The 25,324-nt window shown below is 45.8% G+C and overlaps 1 protein-coding gene across 1 annotated transcript in view; it reads left to right on the top strand.

Annotated features, from left to right (window-relative positions):
- The first annotated feature begins 657 nt into the window (after positions 1-657).
- The window catches only part of LOC149353727 (nose resistant to fluoxetine protein 6-like), a 49,103-nt gene continuing 24,436 nt past the window's right edge, over positions 658-25,324 (top strand). The window contains exons 1-5 of the mRNA XM_089575854.1: positions 658-961; positions 20,560-20,771; positions 22,666-22,777; positions 23,410-23,494; positions 24,423-24,508. Coding sequence (XP_089431980.1) covers positions 658-961; positions 20,560-20,771; positions 22,666-22,777; positions 23,410-23,494; positions 24,423-24,508 — 799 coding nt within the window. The remainder of the gene's footprint in view (positions 962-20,559; positions 20,772-22,665; positions 22,778-23,409; positions 23,495-24,422; positions 24,509-25,324) is intronic.

The following is a 25,324-nucleotide window of genomic DNA, read 5'->3' as shown; positions in this document are numbered from 1 at the left end:
GTAGCAAGAGCTCCCCCTCGCCGCTCCTGTCTAAAGAGCCTGCGCTGCATGACAAGAAGGGGCACAGTACTACCAACCGAGCCTGCTCGGACTAACTGAATCGTAGTCGTTCCGTTGCCTCGGTCAGTGATTTTCAGGGAGCCCACATCCTCGTGAGCTTTTCTAAAGAGTAGCGAGCTTTTCTCGGACTAATTAATTTCTTCATCGACTTCGCGCTCTTGTCTCGAAAGTCGTCAAGTCAGTCCTTTCTGCTCTGACTCCGTTATAGTCAGCCACAAGCATACTTTTTTCTTCATTCGGCAAGTCGATTTTCCTGGGCTCAGCAGCGCGTTGGAGCGGTCAGTGCTCTGAACAAAGTGCTGCGAACGCAACTGTAGCGACTGCTTGAAGGCGGCTTGTCCGTCATGACAACCGGAGCCAGGAAGACCCGGTGCCAGCATTGAAGACACTCGCCCTGACTGTTGCATCGGATTGCCACAGTCACCCTTACGAGGAGACGAAGCTCCCTCCGAGTTTTGGGCCCTAAAACGATCGTGCGCACTGGCGGAACAGAGTGCAGGGTAGATTCCAAGTTTCGTGTTTTTTTCCGGACGCTTGGGTAATATGCCTTCCCGATCAATGAAGAGTAGAAGTTGGAACATCTGCTCATTTCCGGGGATGATTGCACTGACAACGTGGCTGCTGATAATGTTTTTCATCGGAAGTTCGCGAGCACAGGATGCGACAGGAAGCACCAGTGCAGATAATGCGGCGCAGGTGTCGACGACAGGGGAGAATGCGATAGCAACCGATGACACTGACTACGGGCAGATGCTGAGAGACATCGTAGCCAAGGGATTCGCCAACATCCCCGCTTCTTTTACCCGCCAGCTGCTCGGGGCAGATGTGCGACCTGAGTGCAGCATCGCCCTTCTCCGGACAATGCGCGCCTTCAAAAACTTGGATCCGTGGGCGCTGAGACGTGAGTGAGCAGGTTTTTCGTAACCTTTGTGCTGGGATGTGTCACACATTCCCAACCTAAATAAATTAGTTTCGAAGTGCGTGACATAGGGCGGTAAAAATAAACTAATTAAATGCTGATTATATTTTAGCTTTAAGTCCATTTCACTACATACCTCATTGAGTCGCGATAAAAATAAATGCAAACAGCGCAGCATCTACACGCTCCGCTGTTCGCATTTTATTTCATCGTGCTTGTATCTTATTGGTAAGAAACTGACGCTAGAGCCATCCATGGTAAAGTTTTTTTTTATCCTTTCCTCTCCTTTATGATTTCCTTTAATCGACCTTTTACCCAGGTCTGCGGCAGACGTATATTTCAGCGTCTTGTGCAGAGGACAAAAAGACTCAGCATTTTTGTATATTACTTTTTGTCACTAAGTCTTATCACGTCCGTGAGGCTCGCGCCGTCTTATTCTGGTAAACTGATTCAGCCCCGCGGGATAATTTGTGATTATTTGTGATAATTTGTGATATAATTTGTGATAATTTGTGATTAAGTGATTATAAGTTTTTATTTTTGCCCCTCAATTTTTTTTTGCGAGGAATTGAAGAGTATGTATATTCAAGTGCACGATAAGACAATTAAAGGGCGCAAAGATAAAGTGCCTTTGGGGACACAAGATCAGAGAGACAAAGCTTTTGCTGAACTTGGTAATGAACGGCGCTATAATAGAGGGGTGGTGGTGAGAACGATACTAATAAAGAGAATGGTGCTAGTACACTGAACGCTAGAGCCGAACCCATAGCGCTCGCTTCCTGAAGGAATTTTACTCATGGGTTCAGTTTACTTAGCTGGTAAAATGACGGAACAGTGTGAGATTTGTAGCTAGCCGTTTCCAGTCTGCCATTTTCGTGATGGGCAGCAATTACTTCATGATGAATTCGTCTCTGTCGGTTCGCTTTCTCTCCTGCCAGCAAAATAAGAGAGCGAGGCAGGAAAAGAAAAGAAAGACAAGTTTATCATGCCCGATACCTGGTTGCCTATTCTGTACACCTTACCTTACACGTTCTTAACGAGGTAAAAGGAAGTGAAGGAACAAAGAGAGAAAAGGGAAGTTCAGTCCGCTGGGCCCCTATGACCCCGTTATGATGATGGGTGTGTTGTGGTCAGTGAAAACGAAAAAAGTGGCACGGCTTTAATGTAATTAAACCGAGTATACGTGCGAAAGCATGTGTTCAGCCTGATTGGCTAATGGTATTGACATGATGGGCCGCCGGCACGTCTGGCGACCTTAGTTTTACAGTAGTAGTAGTTTATGAAGACGACGATGTGCAATGCACAGCCCGAGAGTGTGTTGCAGTTCACCGCGAGACGTGATCGGCTGCGGCGATAGCATAGTGCTCTAGTGCAGTGGCCAGCGAAGCTGATCTGTTCACTCCGCCGCGGGTTCGAATCCCAGTCACGGCAATATCTATTTATGGTTTGGACAAGGTCACCCTCAAGGTAAAAGATTCACACAAACTCGGTGAGCCGGTTAGACCTTGTGAAGTAGTGCTTTTGCACTACAATTTCGGTATCTCTTCTACTGGAATTCAAGTCTCTGGTATTTCGCCTCATTTCACCCGCACTTCTAAATTTGTATGATAAGAGTTCCTCACACACTCTGGGGCTACCCTCAAACCCTCAAACCCGGCCGCCTCCTCCACTGTCTGGCCCAAGAACGCCACCTCACCCTTCTCAATACTCCTGGCTCCCCTACTCGAGCGGGCAATGCCTCACAGCGCCCCACGACACCCGATCTCACTTTCTCTCGGGGTTCACTTTCATTTCACTGGCAAGTGACAGCCGAAACTCTTCTCAGTGACCACTATCTTGTCCACATTTCCACCTCTCTTTCCCACATCCCTCGATGTCATCCGGTCACTCATAATGACTGGCACGCCTTCCGCGCTAATCTCGCCTCTGACTCCTTTCAATCCTACGACGACTGGACGTCGCGCATCACTGCAGCGCTCACGTCCAGTAGCCGTCGTGTTCGCTCTTGTCACCCAGTCCCAGACCCAGATCCTCACCTACTCCGTTTATGGCGTCGCCGTAAACGTCTTCAACGCTCCTTCCGCTGCCAACCTCACAATGCCCAACTTTCTTCCCGGATCACTGCTCTGCGGGCCGAGATCATCGCCCACTGCGCCTCACTCGAGCACTCTCGTTGGAGTGCTCTTTGTGACCGTCTTGACTCTGCATTGCACTCGCGATCCACATGGTCTCTCTTCAAATCCCTCCTTGGCACTAAGCCTGCCCTTGCTCCCACTCTAGCTAAAGCCCTCACTCAAGGAACTCCCTCCGATGTTTTTGATCAGCTCGCCTCTCTCTATCTCCCGCCCCCTCTGGCACCCTCCTACCCGGTGTACTGAGGTGGACCTAACCACGATCTGGACCAATCCTTCACTGTCCGGGAGCTCGAATCGGCTCTGGCTGCTAATGCTACACGCTCGGCTCCCGGTGAGGATGCCATTACATACACCACACTTCGCAACCTTCCTGACTGCGCCAAAGAATTCCTCCTTAAAACCTACAATGATGCATGGGACAGCGGCTGCCTGCCCAGCTCCTGGACCTCCTCCCTCATTTCTATGATTCCAAAGCCGGGAAAGCCTCCCTCTCTCTCTAACCTCCGCCCAATCTCCCTGACATCATGTGTTGGTAAGACCCTTGAGCGAATGGCCCTGACTCGCCTCTCTAATTTTGTCGAGACGAGGGAGTTCTTCCCTCATTCTCTCATCGGCTTCCGACGCCACGTCTGTGCGCAGGACATGTTTCTGGTTCTCCAGCACACGTTTCTGTCACCTACCCCCACTCAAATTCACGCACTTGTGACCGTCGATGTTGGCAAGGCCTTCGACGGTGTTTGCCACGACCACATCCTTTCCCAACTCGCCTCCCTAGACTGTGGCTCCCGCATGTACTGTTATATCCGCTCATTCCTCTCTAAACGTGTCGCTCGCTTTCGAGTCGACACCTATCTGTCCGACCCCCACAACCTCACCCGAGGCACTCCTCAAGGTGCTGTTCTCTCTCCTACCCTTTTCAATCTTGCTATGGCCCCTCTCGCCTCCCAGCTAGCTGAAATTCCCGACCTGCATCATATATTTTACGCCGATGACATCACTCTCTGGTGTTCGTCTGGCTCTCCCGGTCACGTACAGGACACCCTGCAACGTGGCCTAGATCTCATCGACTCCTTTCTCACCACTGCTGGCCTCTCTCCTGCTCCTGAAAAATCCGAGCTCCTTCTCCTCAACCATTCTTCATACCAGCGCTCACATAACCAATTCGTCTCTCTCCACCTTTCTGGCTCTCCCATTCCTGTCGTCACGCAGTGCAAAGTTCTTGGCTTTCCTTTGCATGCGGCCAAGAATGTGCAAGCCCTCCACCGTGCTGTCACCACCTGCCACTCTGTAACTCACCTCCTGCGGCGCGTGGTCACTCGGCGCTCAGGTCTCCACGAGGCTCATGCGTGCCGAGTTGCCCACGCGCTGGTCCACAACAAGGTCTTGTACTTTGCACCCTACATTTCCTTCAATCAGACTCAACTTAACGCTCTTGAGACTGCCCTTGTTGGCCTCTACAAGGCAGCTCTCAACCTCCCTATCACTACCTCTACTGCAAAGAGCTTTGCAACAGGCCTCTTTCATCCTCTCCGTTCTCTGCTCTCTCTCCATCATGACTCGCAGATTGCCCGGCTTTCCCTTACCCGTCAGGGTCAGTGGTTACTGACTCAAGCGGGTATCTCGCCCATTCCCTGCGCCCCGTTTACCTCTCCTATTCCCACCCCGGCTCCCAATCTTCGGATCCTCCCCCTTCCGTCCAACATGTCCCCCGTTCTGCACGCCGGGCGTCGTCATGCGGCCGCACAGCACCATTCCCCTCTCTTTGATACCCAGGGTGTAGCTTACACGGATGCCTCCTTCGTGGCTCCTCGAGGTTCCTGCGGCTACGCCCTGTACCACCCCCACCTCCCCGCTCCTGAAACTCACACCAGCGGGCCGTTTCTATACCCTCCGGATGCATTGTCCCTCGAGGTCCTCGCCATTGCGCATGCGCTCCATTCATTTGCCCTCCTTCCCTCTCTTCAAGAGTACACAGTTTATTCAGACTGACAAGCCGCTATACACCACATACAGAAACGCACCCTAACCCCTTCTCTTCAACAGGAGGTCGAACGAGCGGTCTCCGCATTGCAGCCTTCCATCGTTTTCCTCCGCTGGGTCCCTGGGCATTCAGGGATTGACAGCAATGAGCTGGCTCATCAGCTCGCCCGTGACACACTTTTCCGGGCACCGTTGATCCCCTGGCCCAAGCCCTCGGAGGACGGTGGGAGACTCACCCTTCGCCGCACCATAAAAGAGGTCTACCTCGAGCTCCGCCTCGACAAACGCCTTTACCCTCCCCCTCATCCATCACTCACAGTGCCGGAGGCTCGCCTTCTTCGGCACGTTCAAATGAATGCAATCATCACCCCGTCTCGCCTCTTTCTCTATCGCTATCGATCGGACCTTTCCTGTCCCAACTGCCCCTGTACCTATGCGGACCTTGCCCATTGCCTCTTTATTGCCCGGCTGCTCAGCAGTCGGGTTCCTACCCCGCACCTTCTTTATCCATCACCACCTGGCTCGACTGGCTTGGCGCTCAAGGGGAGGAAGAACAGCGACTTCTGGTCGCCCAGGCGGTCGACATGCTCAGCCTGTAAATTTTGGCCGAATAAACGTCTGCTACTACTACTACTACTAAGAGTTCCTTTAAACACTGTATCATTGTTGCCCGTGATTCAAAACTTATAGCAAGACGTAAAGGATGGTTGGGAGTATTACTTGGAAACACACTTTTTGTTGCGAAGAACATTTTTGAGAACCCCCCTGCCGCACCGGCCTTGTCCTTCTTGACGCCGATTTCCTGACCGGACAATCGGAAATCGAAGGCGGCTCACCTCAGATGGTATTCTAGAATGGAGACGATGGTGGAACCAATAGAAATCCCCCACAATACGACGGGAAACTCGAAATATGCCCCATCTTCTGTGACTTCATTTTAGCGAGGGTGCACATCAGCTTTACCGGTTTCTCAACAGTGTAAGTAACGTTAACGTTTTTCAGGCTCGTTTAAGAGATTTTTTAGTCCTCTTGATGACAATTTTGAGGTCTTTCGCAATGATGCACTTAGAACACGCATCACGAGCAGTAAGGTGGCACTTCTTCTGAATTACAAATTTAAATGCAAATATGAGGGGGCAATCTGGTTTCTTGACGTCATTGTCATTCTACATTCACACCAAGCACGCTGTCTGCATAAGCTGAACAAGACCTTGTGACCACTGTGATCTATAAAAATCGCGAAAAGAATTATAAACGCTTCATCAGTGAATTCTCTGAAGAAATTGCGGCCTCGGAAAGTAACTTAAAACTTTAAGCAATGCGCACGGCTGTCGAATACTGTATGAGCGACACATACTCTGGCGTCCGCTGAAGGAAGTGCTTCGGGAAAAATGACATTAGCCGAAGAACTTCCTTCACATGCAGGGAAACAGTCAAAAGACAAGTTTATCGTCCCCCTCATCTCCTAATTCTTACTCACAACCGAAACAGGTATTTGAGGCTGGCCGATTTAAAGTTAGCTTTTTTTTTTGCGCCGGAAAACGTGCGGAGTATTTGTTAAAGCACTCGGGCCGTGAATACAGTTTTTAAGCTATTATCGAATACGCACTATAATGAGTTCGTCAATTGGGTAGAAAATGGAACTCAATGTGCTCATCTTCTGAAATCAGTTCGAACGCACTAAATCCTTGATACCGAACGCACAGTCTTGTAGTCGACATGTGCACTCACAAGCCCAGCAATACGCACTGAGTGATTTTCGAGCACCATTTTTTTTTTATGTTGCCGGCGTACTTCGTGATTTTTTCACGAAAAACGCATGTGATCCCTCCCAAGATACAGGTATAGGAAATGAGTGCAACAAGGTTAACTTTTTACCCAGTCGACGAAATAATTTATCTGCTCTTCGAGAAATGGTTAATGAGTGTATTATCGGCCCTAACACTTTTTCAAATACTACCCATGTTTCCGGCGCCAAAAAAAGTAAATTTTGAATCGGCCAGCTTCAAATGCCTCATAAGGTTGTGAGAAAGAACGTGGCGATAAAGGGGACGGCGAACTTCTGCTTTTCCTGTTTCCCTAGATGTGAAGCAATGTTTTTGTACTTCACGCAATTTCCTCTAAAGCTGACAAGAGATACGTAAAGAGGAAGTTGTTCAATAAACTCTTAGGTTTCTCAATCTTATCTACAGCTATTTTATTGAGCCGTTGTTCCTGGTGACAAAACCTTCACAGTGATCAAAATGTTCTCAAAATATTTAAAGAGGACAAATAAAAGTAATTACGCCAAGTGATTCGCGACAACATTCAGTAGGTTTTCCTCCAGTATTAGGACGCTCCGTCTTTTTCAAAAACCTTCCTTGCTTTTAGCTGACAGGCTGTGTACGTTTACTTTTGGTTTAAAAATATCTGATTTTCAATAAAGATGCTGATTTCGAACGGTAGAAAATTAACGGAAAGTGAAAATCGTATCGTCCCTCGCTGGACATAGAGTCCACCGATGCTACTTCATATTCTTCTTCCAAGTGCTGTTTCCTTAAATTTTGTCGCCGTCGCACGACGAGAAAGTATAGTCGCAGCACCAAGAAAGCCGAATTGCGAACTCGCTCTTAACTGAAGACAATGAAGCAGATCAGTCTATCAAAAGTCATGTGGGCTTCGTATTTTGTCGACTTCCCGGCTGAAAATCAAATGCGCACGTCAGTGAAGAGTATATTGAAGGTTGCACTTTATGACCTACTTAGCGCTTGACAAAGTTTGGCATTATGAGTTAAGGCGTTGCTGAGACCATTTAATGGCGATTGCCTTTTCGCTTGGTGACTGGATGATCAGGCACGCTTGCTTGGTCGCAGCAGACAAAGCGCCGATCTTACCTAGCCCGAAAACCGCTCGCATGATGAACCAGCCACACGCCCGCTGGGCATACATGCACTTTAGGCATGCTACTGCTCCTTCCCGAGCGTGTTGTGTTCGACAGTTTCTTCTCAGCTATCGTACTCCCATGTTCGTCGCCATTTTACCGACGAGAGAGTAAACAAACCCGCTCCGCGTCGACGTTGAGACGGAGTCGCTACTTCCCGAAAGAGAGACTTCTATCTGGACTACTACAAAGAGCTAGAATAGCAATTCAAGCTGGTTACGGAAGGCCACAACACAAGGTAAGATGTATGTTGTGCAGAATACGGCCAATCGATCTTCATCAATGTTACACTTCAGCGTTAGTTGAGAAATGGATTATGGAGTCGAAGTGGATTAAAGCAAATGCTGGAGATAGATTCGTCCCTTAGGAGGAAATCAATACAGCGATTGGGAGTTCACTCAGCAAGAAGACCGCCGGCTGAAGAATTAACGCGTACAGGATGCAACAGGTGCCGCCGAGACCGATTATCTGATGCCGATGTTGATGACAGGGGTGACTACTATAGCAAATTATGACACTGATACTGTGCGAATGTTCCAAGTCATCATAGAGAACAGCTTCGCCAGAATACCACTTCACGGGCGCGCAAGGTGCTCGGGCCGAGATGCGGCCTGAGTAAAGTCTCGATCTGCTTCGGCAATGTGTGCCTTCGGAAATTTAGATCCATGGGCAATAACACGTAAGTGAGCGCACGGCGCTTGATCTTTAGGTTTGACAGCTACGCGTTCTGTTGAAAAAAAAAGCTACTTAAATGCGAAAGAGTCCTCTGGTATACATGCGCATTCACGCATTCACCGCATTCACGAGAAACGCCGAGAGTAATAGAGGAGCACCACACGCGAACATAATAAAAACAACACACGTTTCAATTTTGATAGCAGACACTCGACAGTGGGGCATTCGGCAGTATCAGCAGGAAGTGCGTTACACTCGCTGATCATTCTTGAATGTGTATTGCAGCTGTATCCTTTCAATTTCTTGGAATGATTTGCGTGCGTAGTCCGCCGATTAACAGGTTCGATATATAGGTTCTGGTTTGTTCCTAGTTTACTATGGCATAGAAGATGCATATACTTGAGTCGTTCATTAAAGTGACGCAACTGTAAATGACCTAACTTAGCGTTTTGTACGAGAGCAGCAAGTGAAGTGTGCCAACTGTATGAACTATAAACGGATCTAGCTCAATTTTTTATGTTTTCGAGTAGTATAAGGATCCCATACAACCGAAACGTATTCAGGAAGTGGCCTGGTAAATGTTTTCTAAGCTAGAAGTTTTATTTCTTGAGTGGACTGTCGTAAGGTTCTTTGCAAGTAACCAAGTTTTTGCGCCGCCTTTTTTCAGTGTAGCAGACATGTTCATTCCACCTTAGATCAGAGGTTAGGATTACACCTAAATATTTATAACTTTTAGCGGATGTTAGGAGGTGACCATAAATGGAGTAGGGAAAAGTCAGGCGTTTCTTTTTGCGTGTGTTTTTTTCATTTCTACTGTATTTTCTACTTTATTTTTGTTTGCCATGCTGTGCACCAACTTTTTATTTTAGCTAGCAATAAATTTATTAATCTGGTACCTTGAATTTTTAATTTCTTGGTAAATAATGCAGTCATCTGCAAAAAGTTTTATATTTGCGGACACATCGGTGACAATATCGTTAATTAACACTAAAAGAAAAGAGGCCCGAGATCAGAGTTTTGCGGACAGCCCGACCGGACCGACCCATAACTACAACACACACCTTCAATCGACACACACTGGCGCTGCGAGGAAAGATACGCCGCTATACACGAAAGCAACGCGCCATTTCTAAGTATTGGTTGCAATTTTAGCAATAATTTTTGGTGGAAAACACAGTCAGTGGCTTTTCGAAATCTAAAATTATTTGGCTCTGTCCGTCTATAGCTTATGCAAAGTCATGTACTGCCTCATCTAGTTGTGTCACCTTTGATTGCCCCTGCGGAAACCGTGCTGCCAAGAATCTATCAAATTGTGCTTTTCAAGAAAAGTGGATATGTGTTTAAAGGTGATACCAGCCAGGACAGCTGCTTGGGCATGTTGGTTATTCATTTGTGACGGAACAGCGCAAAACACCGGGACAAGAGACAAGCGCTGCTGACTTGGAACAAAGGTGATACGTTCCATAATTTTTCCTCTTGTGCACAGAAGTGAAACTGGTCTGTAAGACGTAAGAAGTGGTTTGTTTGCTGCTGTGGGTATCGGTCTGATTTTAGCATCCTCCCAATCGTTTGGAAGTGCTGCTTCAGACCAAGATTTTCTAAATATCAGGGATAGGTACCTGGTGCACCGTTCTGAATGCCTGAAAAAAAAAAAGGTATTTGGTATCTTCCATCAAGTCTTTGCGATTTTTTAGTGCCGATATCAAGTAAGAGCAACAGAACGCCTTCTTCAGATGTGCGTATATTATTAATCAAAGGGTTGGTGTCACTCACTGCAAAACTTTGGGCTCTTGCCAGCGTCATCTGTATATATGGAACAGGAAAACTGATTGAAAGATTCAGCTAATTGAGATTAGTCAGTGACAGTTACATCTGCAATGCACATAGTGGGGAATGGGACTTTTCTAGATGAAGAATGTCTGCAAAACTTAGCAGTTGATGAAAGAAGAGCTTTTAATCGTGGTAGTTGTGGTAGTTATATTTTGCTGTCTTTGTGGATCTCTTGAGCTGTTGACGCATGCCAGTAATTTTCAGAACGTTAGCCGCAGATGGACACTGGTGGATTTGTTTTCTTATCTTTTTCGTTTTCCGTTTTAGACGGACAATTTCTTTGGTGATCCAGGGGTTAGTGTTGTGTACAAATTTGCAACTACGTGGCAGATATTCATTCATACATTTCAGGACAAGATTTTGAGAAGATCAACCATAGATTGTTCACAGAGCATGAATTAGATTGATAAGAATACGTGAAATTGGAAAAGGAGCTATCTAGCGTATCCATAACTCCAGTTCTGAAATACACGCTTTTGCTTCCTGCATTTTGTAACGGCGGTGAGATTTTGTGATCCGATATGCCATCCATGACTTACAGTTTTGGTTCATGACGAAGAAATTCACCCGATACGAAAAATAAATCTAAAATAGAGGCGGTAGCATTTTGAACGGTGTAGGCTGCGTGACTAGCTGGGTTAAGTCGTGGAAAAGAACGACATAAATAAACGGTTCTGAAAAACTTGACAACGCTTCATGAAAATCTTTAGTCCACACGACTGATGGCATATTAAAACTGCCCCCTAAGAGTAGGTTCTTGGAATATTTTGTGCGCTCACATGAAAAGCAATCCATTTTATCAAAGAAACTGGCGTCAGTGCTATGAGGCCAATAAAATGCCCCTATAAATGAATTAAGCTCATTCAAGCAGATTTTAAGAACTACAGACTCAATACCAGCTCTGTCAGGCAGCCTAACTGCATGCAGTTTTTTTCTTAACATTGTGGCAACTCCTCCGCCTCTAGAACTTCTGTCCTGTTGATAGATTCAGTAGCCGGGTGGTGTTACGTCGATGTCGCCGATTTCAGCGTGTAACCATGTTTCGGTTATAATCAATGCATGAGGTCAGTGTGCTAATAAAATACTCTCAATATCCTCCGATTTTTCAGTATACTCTTTGCACTTCGGTGTAATCACTGAAAAGGTTCGTGCGCACTTGTATCGATTCATCGTTGCTCTTTCTTGGCTTGTTTGCTTGGCTGAGGGCGTTCACCTGCGAGAATCCTCTTATTTGTAGTGTCGTTCAATGCAGAGAACTCATTATCAACTTTAATTCTGTCATAGACGAACTTAACCTTCCCTCCCGATTTCCTAATTTCGGACGTGCTCTCCTACAGTAAGTCTCCCACAGTAAGTAAGTCTCCTTAGCCTCCTAGAAGCTGGTTTTGGCGGCTTCTAAACGTCAGATTTCGCATTTAACGACGTGATTTTATGAATTGAATGTGAGTTTGTATCCAGGCCAAGGCTGCGAAATTCAGTAGGTGCATGTTTGAATTACTTCTGAGAATGTCAATCAGTCAATCTTTTACTCCTTAACGCAACTGTTAAAAGAAGACAATCGAAAATCTTCTCAATACGGTGCCATTCTGCTGCAGTCGGTGCTACAATGTGAGAACAAAGAGCCTCACTCTTCGCGAAATTTAGTACTGTTCCTGTGAGTTCAACCGCACCTTTAGAAATGTTCGAAGCGAAGTATAAGAGTTATTGTGCTTCACATAACCAGTAAGACAAGAAAGGCCAGCTTTAACGGTCAACACAGATGTGGCCTGCACATTGCGGACCTGTAAAGAACTTTGTACAGCCGCATAATACCCACGTGAAGCATTTTATCAAGTCAAACTCTGAGCGGGAAGCGGCACGTCGTATATCTTAGATTTACCATGCGGAACCATGGAAAGAACGGACTATTTGTATGTACCGCTTACCGATTTGTAATAGCTCCTTGACTGTAATAAAGTGCTGTTTATTTTAGCTGTATTCACACTAATTTTGACTCCTCGCGTTGTGCTGTGCCTGTTTATATTCTCTGCCATGCGCTGCAGTTCTGCTCTTGATTTATTTTGAAACTACCATCAGCAAATCTTAGGCTGCTAAGATGTTCTCCAACAATGGTTGCCTGTAGCTCTTGCCAATCCAGTCCCTATAATAGTTCTTGTAAACATCAACTGAATAGCAGCAGAGAGGTTTTGTCACTACGCCTGACAGGCTTTCATCGGCCAATATCGACACACATACTCTGAACCTCGAGCACCCTGCCCAAGGCGTAGAGCGCACGCGAACTTTACAATACGCAGACGAAATCCAAGCAGTAGACACCAACGGCGACGCGCAGCAGGCGCGTACAATGCGAAACGATAGCCAGCGTAGCCTATTTTTATGCAGCAAACTGCCCGCGTGACCAAGTGGAGCCAATGGGCGTCGCGGTGGCGCAGAAAAACCCGCGGAGAAAGCCAAGAAAATTAAAGCAGTACTTTCACAACCCGAGAGATGGCGCGCGCGTGTCTTCGTCACTCTGGAGCAAGTTTTCGAAGTGCCCCTATTTAAAAACGTTGGGCCAGGCGGAAAGGTGAGGGTATGAACGTTGCCTACGGCAAGGCGCGCCGTCCCGGAAACGACGCGACTATGGATGCAGTCCTATCCAAGGAGGGGGCCAAAAAAAAAATCATGAGACAGAACTTGGAGAAATAAAGAGCAAAGGCGGTTGAAAAAGCAGCCAGTGGAGGAGCGTCGCCACAATGAACCACAACAAAACTAGGAACCAAGGCAGGCAAGCAAGCTTTCAAAGACAAGCATGCTAGCTCTTAAGAATGGCGGCACCGTAGTTGGCGATGGCCATCTTTCTTGCGACTAGTGACGGAGCATAAGGAAGTGGATGCCGCGGTAAAATGACTATCATTTTTCTTGTGCCCAGCAACGGAACATAAGGAAGTGCATGCACGGGAATATAACGCAAACAGTTCGAATTGTGCGTCGTAGCCATTGGAACACGTCACTAATGGAAATGGAGTGTAGGTACAAAGCTTCCTTTGCATTTAATGCGCTTTGTTTCGGTTTTGTACGGAAAAAAGCGCCCCCCTTTCCCGCGCTGCACAGCTTTATAAAACGTTTTTTTTTGCAAACATATATAGTCGATCCTATCATCACCGCGGCTACAAACACTCCGTTGGTATAATGCAATGCTATCTGCTAATTAAATGTTAATTAGGAAGCTGAACAGCACGAATTTAAAAATTTTTGATGTCCGTCTTTTCTGCCTTTTTTGACCACGTTGTTTTGGGCATTTTTATCTTGTTCGCCAGAACCCCTGCTCGTTTAGCCCGCCACGTCTGCGACTCTTTGTAGCGGTAGCTACACTGGCCGAGGTTGAGCAGTTTCGCGTGGCTGCTGGAGAGCCGTGCTGGGCATGCGCGAGGAGCAAGTGACGTCACTACTCATAGCTGGCGTGCCTGGCGTCCACCGACCCAGGGAGCCATTATACGCACTTCCTTTCCTTCAAATGCTCGGAGTGCAAAACGTTGTCAATGCCACCGCCAATGAACACAACGAACGCCGACGGCCTATGGCTTCAGCGCCGCGTTTCTGACCCAACGTTGTCAATGCCAACACATGCAGCGAACACCTGTCACTACCGCCACTTAGCTTAAAGCACGGTTGAGGTGTCCACTATTCCAAGTGGGCAGTTATGCGCCTTCCCTCTGGTTCAGGTGTCCACCGAGATGTGGACACCTCGCCCTCACCTCACGCTACGTATATCTTGGTATAGGAGAGCTAAGCCACTGCCATTTTTTTGGTGTGCATCTGTGTGACAATAAGTGGCAACGTTCTAGCACCTCAAGTTCTGCATTCTAGTAACGGAATGAAGAAGGTAACAAATTTCGCTGCGTTTACTGGTCTGCTGCTTGGCGTCGTTTTTATCTGCCTTGTTGAAAAGTTTCGAGCAAGGGATAGGGTGTTTTTGCCGCGCCGTGATCTGTAAATGACCCACGACGGCACGTTTCTCATTGTTGCATTAAAAGCGGCCATTAATTCGTAAGCTTGAACAATTGCGCGTACTCAACCAGGAACAATATCATGCATCCCCTTTTGTTCTTAGACGTCCCCTGGCGAATACAGACTCGCAATGCCGTCAAAGGCTGATGGTAGCTTTTGTGTGCTTGTTGCTGCATTCGTTACCTTTCACGGAAAGGAGGTGGCTCGACATAAATACACGAAGGAAAAGGAAATGAATGAACAAAAACTACAGCGTATTATCTTCCTGACGAGAACCAGCCCATGGTGTAGGTTACTGCCTCTCTTTTACACTTCTGGTAGAAAATGAGTACATTGTGCTGGTTTTAGAGACATTTTTATTGCATAATTCTGTCTACATCTTGTCCAAAATATTCATTGGACCAATTTTTCGCCACCTCACCATGATTCACTAAAAGCGCGAAAACTGGGTCCTCGCAAAAATAAAGTCGTTTACAGTACTTGCGCTCCGATAGTTGCGAGATACAGCACGGGCTGCCCTATAGATTTCCGCATATAACCTTTTCTCCTAGCTGCAGTTCCTTTTCGCCAGCTTGGTTCACTGTAATATTTCAGTGGCGCCGCTTTGAAGAACAGCAGTGAAACAGTACGCCAGGGGCCCATTCGGATTTTTTTAATTGTTAGAAATCTTGAGCATGGAAGGGATTTTCCGATTTTATGCAGTTTCTGTCGAACGAGAATATCTGGCTAACCGTGAGTGCCAGAGATATTCTTTATCTTAACGGAAACTGCAATAAACTATCGAACTTTACGGAATGCCGGAACTTTACAGCGCCGGCTGTCGATCAAGCTTTCTTAATGGAGGTGGTTATTCATTCATACTCGGTTTTACAGTCAGAAAGCCAGACTTAATGCGTAAGGTAGCTTAATAATCGGCCAACGAGACGTTGTCACACGTAATTCGTAGCCATAAAAGGTATTTTACAGATGTAAGCACACGCAAGAAGTACACGAGAATTGACACCTGTGGTTCTTGGCACAGGCTGCAAGGAACAGATCAGAATAAAGGAAACACGAAAGGGTACAGCGCAACATGAAACAGATGTTTTTCTTACATTCGGGTTCATCGTTTGTTTGACACTTCTTTTTCCATGTTCTGTTCCTTCTACCTAGCTAGCAGAGGCAGTTATTTCGTGCAGACTTCTATTAATTAACATTTGGTGTTTTTCAGGCTTTGTTTTCACTTTGTCGAGGAAAAACTCCGACAGCGCCTTCCCTTATGCGTGGTAACTTGTTTGTCAATTACTTATACAACGGGCACCATTGCGTCGACTACACCCATGAATGAACAAGAAGCATGTTCGCCGACCTTGAAACAGAGACAAATAATTGCAACCCGCTCCTGATGCATGCGATAACCTCTTTGTATACCATAATTTTTAAAAACACTTTGTTTTTTATTTTCCACGCGTGACAATTCCCCATTTCAGAACTGGCGACATTTCCTCAGGATGATAAGAGGACGAGCGCATTCCAACTGCGCGCTATACTTTTTCCAGCACGTTGGTGATACCAGCGGCTAGCCGAGTGTAGTCAGTTCAGTTCCAGCGGGGTCCAAAATGATGCGGTTGTAATAATTACCCTTCCAGTTAACTTCCAGTGAATGTAGTGCAAAGCGCAGTGATGGCAATTGGTGAGAAACGTTTGGTTGATGATATGCGACAATTTAATCGTACGCAGTAATAATTTATAGCTTTCAGCATATCTCTATATCTTCAGTTGTCGTTCCTCCTTTCATGCCGTCCCTTTACACCTGTCTGTTCATGGTCACCTGGCGGCCCTGACTAGACATAAACGCTGTTGCTATAGGGGTACCACGCGGCTGTCGTATGGCGCAATGGCCAACAAACACGTCAATAGACGGCAAACAGGGCTTTATCGGGCTTTTTATGCTGCGGCTCTAAAACACTTCAGCATTGAGGCTAAAAGTTTGAACTAAGCTTCTGCGGCCTCTCGTTCTCTCTGATCTTTGCCATTCCGTTTTTCATTCTTTCTCCCGCGGATTCAATGAGGCGTCCACCGAAACCGAGACAGGTGCTGCGCCTTTACTTTACCCCAATAACCAGCTATTATTTTACATACTATTCGCAGAGGACAGCATATATCTAACGCTTTCGAGAGCCTCGATGAAATCACAAAAACAAGCTGCGCTCAACGGGCAAAAATAGCGAATGAAATGAGTTTTGTCTTCTTAGAACACAGAACTCACTTCACCCTGTGTTTCGTATTCCGTTCTTTTTTCTTCTTCTTGCACTGGGGCTCCTTCGCATGCGTCATCGCGATCAGCTTGACGCAACTCGCGCCGTCCCTGTAGTTGGTGGTTACAGATAAATCTCGGCCTTAGACATGTCTCTAATGCGTTGGCAGGGTCCCATTAGCTTTCACTGGTTTTTCTTGGAATATCTGAAAGGGAAGATGAACGCACACTCGATCCAGCATGCGTGTCTCGGCGCGCTGCTAGAGACGTCAAGGTGCTTCACTGAGACGTGCTTATTATGTATGCGTCAAGGAAGCATGCAGGAAGGTTCGAAGTAATAGCAGCGCATAATGACACGCAGATGTAAAATGTGAATTTATTGCAAAAGCAAATGCAGCAGGCCTTGATATTTACAACCTTCTTTTGTGCAACTAACAGGCGACGGAAATCATGCAGCCCTCTAATACGAAGAACCTTTGATAAACTGGATTTAAACAGCAATTCCCATTAAAGATGCACTAAAGAGGGATCTGAACTCCTCTTTTTACTGCAGGAACTCAATCTACACGCTTTGAGCATTCGTAGAAACTTCGAATTATAGTCCTGTGCAGCCGATTTCCCTAATTTAAATCGTATTAAACGACCCGGCTCCCACATTTTTTCAATTCAACGCTGACGGTAGGAGGAGTCAATCAATATTTCAGCCAGTCCCTTGGCGGTTTGTCGATTTGCCATCGGCGGAGTGATACGTAGCGATCGTAGAAAGCAGAGTCCATATGCATTTTTTTCCCGTGGGCCTAATTTGGAGCCATGGAGACAAGATCTATTTATTCACGGAAAACTAAATAAACACAAAATAAAAGCAAAATCGAAGCCGCCACGCGAATGCCTGGAAGGCACTCCACGCGTTAGCGGTGAGTGGAAAAAAATTCGGGAGCCGGGACGTTTAATCCGATTTAAATTAAGGAAATAGGCCGCGCAGGACAATAATTCGACGTTTCTAAGAATGCTTGGAACGTGTAGATCGAGTTCCCGTGGTAAAAAGACGAGTTCAGATCCCTCTTTAGTGCGCCTTCAAGTAATCATGCTTGTTATTTAATGCTGAAGCAAAATATTAATTCAAAAAGTTCACAGGCACGAATACAGTGCAATGCCCCTACAGCATTGCATAATGTTTACAGCGGCTGTACAGTGTTCCAAAACATTATGAGCCATGAATCTTCCAAGCGTTCGGTAACATCTCTTTGGAAGCCGTCAGTCACTCTGAAAAGTTGCAGTACGTATGTCCTTTGCAGAGACTGGAAGGGAATGCATCGTTACGACATACAAACGAAGGAAGTCAACAGTCGCCGAAACCAAGGAGCGCAAGAAATGTTTTTATTTTTTTTAATTGTAATGTGCATGAGTGATCAATTTATAATTTATCTATTTTATCGGTGAAAGGCAACTGATTAGAAAGCTGAAGAAAAAACAACCACCCGCCACCGGTGGCATCCGTACCCACGACCTCCGAATTTCGCGTGCGGTGTTCTACCAACCGAGCTACGGCGGCGTTTGTCGAATCTTCTGCTTTAGGAGGCATTTATGTTGAGTGCAACTTAACATTGAGAGTGTTCACCAATGCCACCCTCGTCCATCCAGAGCAGTGGACGAATATATAATTTATTACGGCAAGTGTGACTTGGAACTTGATCGAACGGGGAGGACGGAAGGTGTGCGAGAGCCCTCTTATGCTGCCTATGGGATCAAGACTGCCACAACCAAAGCCCTCGTTCAACTGTTGAGCAGACAAGGGAAGGGATAATGAGGGGCTTCTTACGGCATACATACCAAGGACTCCAGCGGTCACTGAAACCAAGGAGCCGAAAGCAATGTTTTATTCATTTATTTGTGGTGTTTATTTAGTAAATTAATTGTGTTCCTTTTTCATCGCTGACAAGTAATTGATTATAAAGCCGAAGAAAAAAACAACCGCATGCCACCGGTGGGATCCAAGCCCACGACCTCCGAACTGCGCGTCGAGAGATCTACCAACGCGAAATTGTGAAATAGCGAATGGGACTTAACGGTTCAGATTTTGCCTGCAAATGAAAGCAATGCATTAGTGAAAATTGACGCATTCAACAGTCCTCTTCAAGGGACAGCGATAAGGTTTCCTTCCCACGCATTCAATCCGTGTATGTTAAAGCAGCAGCGGTGGCTCAGTGGTTGTGGTGCTCGGCTGCTGAGCCATAAGACGCGGGTTTGATCCCAGCCGCGACGGTCGCATTTCGATGGAGGTAGATGAGATGCTAGAAGCCAGTGTCCTGTGTGATGCCAGCGCACGTTAAAAAATTGCGGGGGGGTCTAAATTATCCGCATACCTCCACAGCCTGAGTTGCTTTGCAACGTTAAACCCCGTAAAACTGAACTCAATCTGTGTATAAGTAAATGTTTCGGGTAAGGTGTTCAGCGAAGATAAGGTTCTTTCCGATTTTTGGAATAAATTTAGTAACGTTATAACAATCTACTGTTGGTGCTGAGAGGTTATTCGTACTTCTAGCTTCACAATTTCTGGATACTTCTGCAGGCAGTGAGCAGTCATTTAAACAGTCAATGCCTTGGCACATAGTCACTTTTCAGACAGCAGTTGCCACTAATAGCCGCCCTTCCTTTTTTTCCTAATGAATTCTTGCTAAACGCTTTGTCCACTTAGATTGTATTCTGATTTGAGGCCGTGGCCACCATGATATGCCACTCTGAGCGCCAGAATACACTATAACATTCGACAAAGCAGCGAGTATGATGAATATTACGTTTTCCGTTGTTTGTAGCGTTCCTAAGATGCGTGATTCCAATCGGTGTAGTCCGAAGTATTCACGTCCATTAGTTCCACCAGAGGAATATTTTGTGCCCGTCCACAACCGGCGTGCCGGCTTCTGTAAAAAAGGGGATATAAGAATCTCCCCCCTTGACTCTCCTGGCCCAATTCCTTTAAAACAGACCTTATTTCCGCCTTTTAAGCACAAACGCAGGTAAATTAGTGTACGTCCAAAGAATTTCCTAGCCCTCCCTTCAGTTCTGTACTTGTAAGTTTTCAGGATGAATTTTACCCCTGTAATTCAGCGACAATCCATTTAAAGTCCCAATTTTCTTCTCACTGCGAGATATTGTCTCGTCTTCCTCACCTTTCTTCCCCGCACTGTTTCTGGATGTAACATTTTGGTTGTGTTATTTTCATTTTTTATAATGACAACCAATTTTTATTAATTCGAAGAGTGCGCCCCCGGTTCTTGAGCAGGCGCTGTTCCTTGTATATCCGCGATGATTTGATTCATCCATCCAGGCACAGACTATGCGAACGCCTTCAGTAGTCTAAAAATATTGATTATTGACGTATTGGAGCTGCTGTGCTTCGAGCTGGAGATTAGTCAGTCAGCAAAGTGAAGCCAAGCTTAAAAGGAATTTTATGGATCGCCCGACTTCTTGAAAGCAAGTTAGTTATAAAAGTAACAAGAACACCAGGCACTGCAGCTCATCTTTCCTCTGAATAAGAGAGGGTATATGCTCTGAGTTGTTGGGTAATCGACTAAACTTTGCTTAGTTTGCCTCACTTCACGAATCCTTTCTCAACACACGATAGTCGAATATTCATATGCAGTTCAGTGTTCTGACGTGTAATATGTGCCGACTTTGACCGGAAACTGATCAGCAAGGAAAGAGCTGGGAACATAGAACTTTCGGAGCTAAAAGATCAGGAGAAAAGAGGGAAAGCACAACAACCTTTCCACCGTGCATCTTATATGATTACTGCAACGTCTTTACGTACACACAGTGTTCGACGCGACAGGGAAGTACCCGACGGGCGTGTTCCAAGCGACCCGTGTGGACATAGGTGCCTTCGACGAGTGCCTCGAGACGGAGGTGCGCGACAGCTCCGGGCAGCTGCAGTCACGCGGCCAGTACTGCAACCTTCAAATCGCTGCGAAGAACAGGACCACCACGGAAAAGGTTATAGAACATCTCTCCGGGATGATGCATTACAAGGTGAGGTGAACAACACCTGCTGCGCGTTCCTTATGAATTAAAATGATGTCTAATTTCCAGCAGGAAGAAGCAGTTGGACTTTTGCGGGAAATTAACTGCAGTATCTTTGGGAGAGGGTGAGCGTGAGGCTCTCCGAAAGTTCTTGCTCTTAACCCATTATCTTCAACAAGACACCACAAGCACGGCACATTAAATCAGCAGAGTCAAACATTCCCGCGATAATTCAGTAAATTTTGTGGTCATCAGGCAGATGGCAGTAAAGAAGCAGGATTACAGAAGGTTGTGCTATTGAAGGATAAAGAAAGCAAATCACAATTGTGGAAATTTTCTCAGCTTCCCCGTTTTCAGTTTATGCTATTCTCGGTGCGTATTGTGCTCATTTAAGCGATACTATTTTACTAAACATTAAAGAAAGGGTTGCTTAGACAGCTTCAGCGGAAGGAATGAGGTGCTGTTAAAAACTACAAAATGGAAGCCATGGAGCTCAGGCTAACAGCACGACAGAAATTATGCAATTGGTACAACAAAACAAAACAAGCAAAGTCATCGAACTCTTGCCCGCATTCACAAGCGGGGACGTATTTCCCTCTATTATTTAAACTGTGCACAGGCCATGGTTGCAGGATTGAATCCTGTCCGTGATGGTCGCATTTGAATGGAGCCAAAATAGAAAACCACCGGTATGCTGTGCGTCGTCTGCGCGCGTCAAAGAACCCCAGTGAGTTGAGTAAATTATTCACAACCATCTGCTGCGGTGTCTCTCACAGTCCACATAACTCTGGGACGTCAAATCCCGCATACCGTGCAGTATACCATTTATGAAGACGTGTCGCAATTTGTGCGTCGGTAAGTGAGCAGTGCGGACGTCGTACTTGCGCATATCTACGACGGTATCACTTAGCCCGCAATGTACACAGCGGTGGCTTGTTTTTTCGAAGACGCAGCCCGGGGCGGTGCTGGCCACGTCAGCTTGCTCACGGAAGCCTGGAAGTAAGCAGAGTAACGGCATATCGAAAGTTCTTGGAGCAGAATGACGGAGTCAAGAATAAGGTTTTCGAATTTCTTACATATCGTATTCGCGCGCTTGTAAACGGTAGCAGAAGCTGAAATTTTGAGGGAAGCGGAGTGTGTCAAGTAAGAAGGTTAAAGAACGCTAAGCTTCAGGCCAGTGGCCTCAGCCGTAATCACTAATGTCCATTAAAACAAAAAAGGCATATTATATTCATCTATGGTACCTTTCGTGGTTTTTCTGCTGTTCAGGTGTGCAATTACAGCAGACGGCTAAGGCCCCTCTTCGAACCATGCAAATAACACTTTCCTAGAAAAAGCAGAACAATATTCGAGGGGCGCTCATAGGTTAGTAAGCGCAGGGCATCGTGTCTTCCCTGTTTAGATGCAAGCACGGCTGTTCCTTTGCGTAAGGGAGGAATTGCGTTGAAAATTAAATGTTTAATAAATTCAAGCAAAGCACACCATGCACCTTCGGAACGTCAAATCTCAGGGACTTCAGGGTATCTATGAAATTAATGACGGCCAGGCCAACTGGTGCGCTCCTAAAGAAAGCTACTTTACATCAAAGAAATTACGGTGTATTCGATGAAATGAGCTACTTTTCGTGTCTTTTTAATGAAGCCTGTAGAACTGAGAATGTGCGTGCTGCTACAGCTTGCCAACGCGAAAATGACCCAGCATAGGAAGCAAGAAAGGTTGTGATGCAAGGAGCGAGTGAAGTCAGCAATTCATTCGAACGGAAAGTTAACTACTTAAGAAATGTGCAATAGTCGCTGGTGTCCGGCAACTGCACGTAATAAAACATTTACGAAAAGACTGCCCGTGTGAACAGTGGTAAATGGAATGCCAGCTCCTTGACTGTTTTTCTGACCTTCCTTTTCAGTTTCTTCAGTACAAGGATACAGTGATAAGCGCGAAGGCTCCAATTATACGCATTGGGATTTGCTTTTTAAACGACTGCAGCGAAGAAGATTTACAAGCTCTAATTGATTCAGGTACGTTCAAAGAGCATTATTTCTCTACTTGAACAAGCTTCTCTAAACAATGGACAGCTTTTCTTTATGCGGCTTCAGTTGGCAGATGCCTCGGAGTCCATCATTATAATATTATATATGCTTTTAAACAACTATCAGGCTGCACAAACGCACCAGAAGTTCAGAGAGACCATGAACAAAGAAGTAACACTAGAGTAATGCCGTACTCTTGCTACACATACTGTCAACAGAAGGTGTGTAATCGCTGTGGTGAATATCAGAGGATAGGTAAATAAATTATTAGACCAATCACGCATTGCCCGCTCTTTCCACGGGCCATTTAAGAAAACTATCCCTGTTCATTTGCCTCAAGGAACGGTTATCTACAGGAGTTCTTGAGGAACAACGTGACATCATGATCGCCACAAGTAGATGTTTGCAATGCCTGAATCACTGTATCAGTCTGTCTTTAGTAACTGTTTTCAGCCATCTTTCTAGCACGTCTCAACTAGAGTACATTGCATGTGACGCTGTCATTACCACGTAACGGACACTCGTCGTCAAACTATACGCCCTGCCGCTAAATTTTCAGTCACATCTGCGTCAGTGTCAAGGAATGATGCATGTAACTCTAATCAAATATCTTTTTACAGTGATACCGCCCGTGATAAAAGCTGAAGTGTCAAACTGTGTCACGGCAGAGCCCGAGCCATGGAACAGGACACAGACAGCAATTGTGTAAGTTCATTTAAGAGTAAGACGTTCGCTCTTTGACGGACAGCAAGCGGCAAAAGAAGATGTGGTGTAAATTCTTCTAAATCAAGCATTGACATGAGAACAGTAATCTTTGCGGGATTTGGAGCGCACGGCAAGGAGCACACGACGCAAATACTGTCCTGCTGTGTTCCTTCTCCTGCGTGGTCTCAGCTGATCTCAAATGAGACTTCGCTTTTGCGGAAGACCTTCACGCAGTGTGACCTTTATTTTGCGCGCTCTGATTGTTCTGACACGAAATATTGATCACGCAGCGTCTGTTTTCTCATGGCCAACAATTCTCGAGAAAAGCATTTTTGAACGGGAACCAATTTTTATATACAATTTTCATATATTGCAAGATGCCAATATAACAATCAATATATCCACAGTTCTAGCGTCAGTAGGCTTCAATGTTTTTTGCTATTAGCGTTTTTTCTATTATGAAAAGCGGTCTCCCCTGGTTTTCTATGGCAGCATTAACTGCTTTATGCGAACTATGGAAGCAATTTACTAGAAAGATTTTGGTACAAAGCGGAGGAATACCTTCAATATTTCCATAACAGCACCTTGTAATTTTACAAAATTGAAAATTTTTGTCCAGAAATGTTGGGCATCCTTTTTAAAGCAGAGGGCTACTCAGTCACCGTACAACTAAAAACGCTATGCTGTTTTATGAAAGCTGTTCTCTTTCGTGAAAACTCTGTTTTCAAGATCTGTTTTCAATTGCTTCGTTTTGTTTATATGTTTATTTGTTTGTAATAAATTGATCTGTATCCGAGAAAGCGACAGGAGATGATATGATATACCGCGTTACGAAAACATCTAGCGGTGGGAATGCAATAGCTCTTTGCATAAGGGCATAAATTGCCAGAAGTTTTGAGCACCCTAATTATCAGGATTCAATTTGCAGGATTTTTTTCAGTGTTCTAGCCGCTGTTGTAATTGGAGCCACGTTGGTTGATCATTTCTTGAAGCCAGAGCACAAGGCTAAATGCGGTGAGTACACATTCTGTAACCGCCGTTTGGAATTTTGCGAATGCCTTCATCGTCTCACAACGGCTTCAGCGAAGTGATTGCCGATTGGACACCACCTAGATGACGAGCTCAACAGCTCTTCTTTTTCCTTGCATCAAAAACCACGCCACAAGCTAGTTTTGATTAGTTTCTGAGGAATGCGTTTTCCTTGATTTTTTGCGCAGTGTCGTACCTGTTTGCAACGAATGCATGTAGCGCGCCCGAGACAGGACAGGCGCTGTGTCTCTTGCCGTCTTTGTGGCTGCGCTACAAGCATTGCATTCGTTACAAGCGTTATGAAACAACTAGCCCAACACCAAGTGTGATCGTGCCTGCTGTGTGCGGCATAAGTATGCTTAGACGGATGAACGGGCTTTCTGGCAGTTCGTAGAGACGAAACAATGCAGAAAAGACTGATAGAACGGAGAGTTCAGCTAGTTGAGCAGAAAAGACAGTGACGAAAAAAAGAACCTGACGACACGAGTGCTGCGTCTCTGTGTTTTTATTTGTCCGAGTCTTCCCTGCGCTGTTCAATCTCCAGCATAAGTAATTTGAAATCCCACACTTATAATATGGGCAGCAGCTCCCCGCTTCTCAAATGAGCGTAAAACATTGTCTAGTGAACGATAAAATTAAGAAATGGAAATGCTGTTTCCTACGAATTTGGCCATGTTTGAGAAAAAAATAGCAGTGACTGCAAACGTCTAACGGCCAGCGCTATACAGCAGGAGCAAGAAACCGCGAAATCAGGAATGAATAAAAACATACCTAGAATGTGGGATAGAGCTAATGGAGATG

The sequence above is a fragment of the Amblyomma mixtum genome, chromosome 3 (assembly GCF_055824585.1).
Source record: "Amblyomma mixtum isolate Tamu chromosome 3, ASM5582458v1, whole genome shotgun sequence".
In the NCBI taxonomy this organism is placed as follows: Eukaryota; Metazoa; Arthropoda; class Arachnida; order Ixodida; family Ixodidae; genus Amblyomma; species Amblyomma mixtum.
This window is presented reverse-complemented; position numbering and strand designations above follow the sequence as displayed.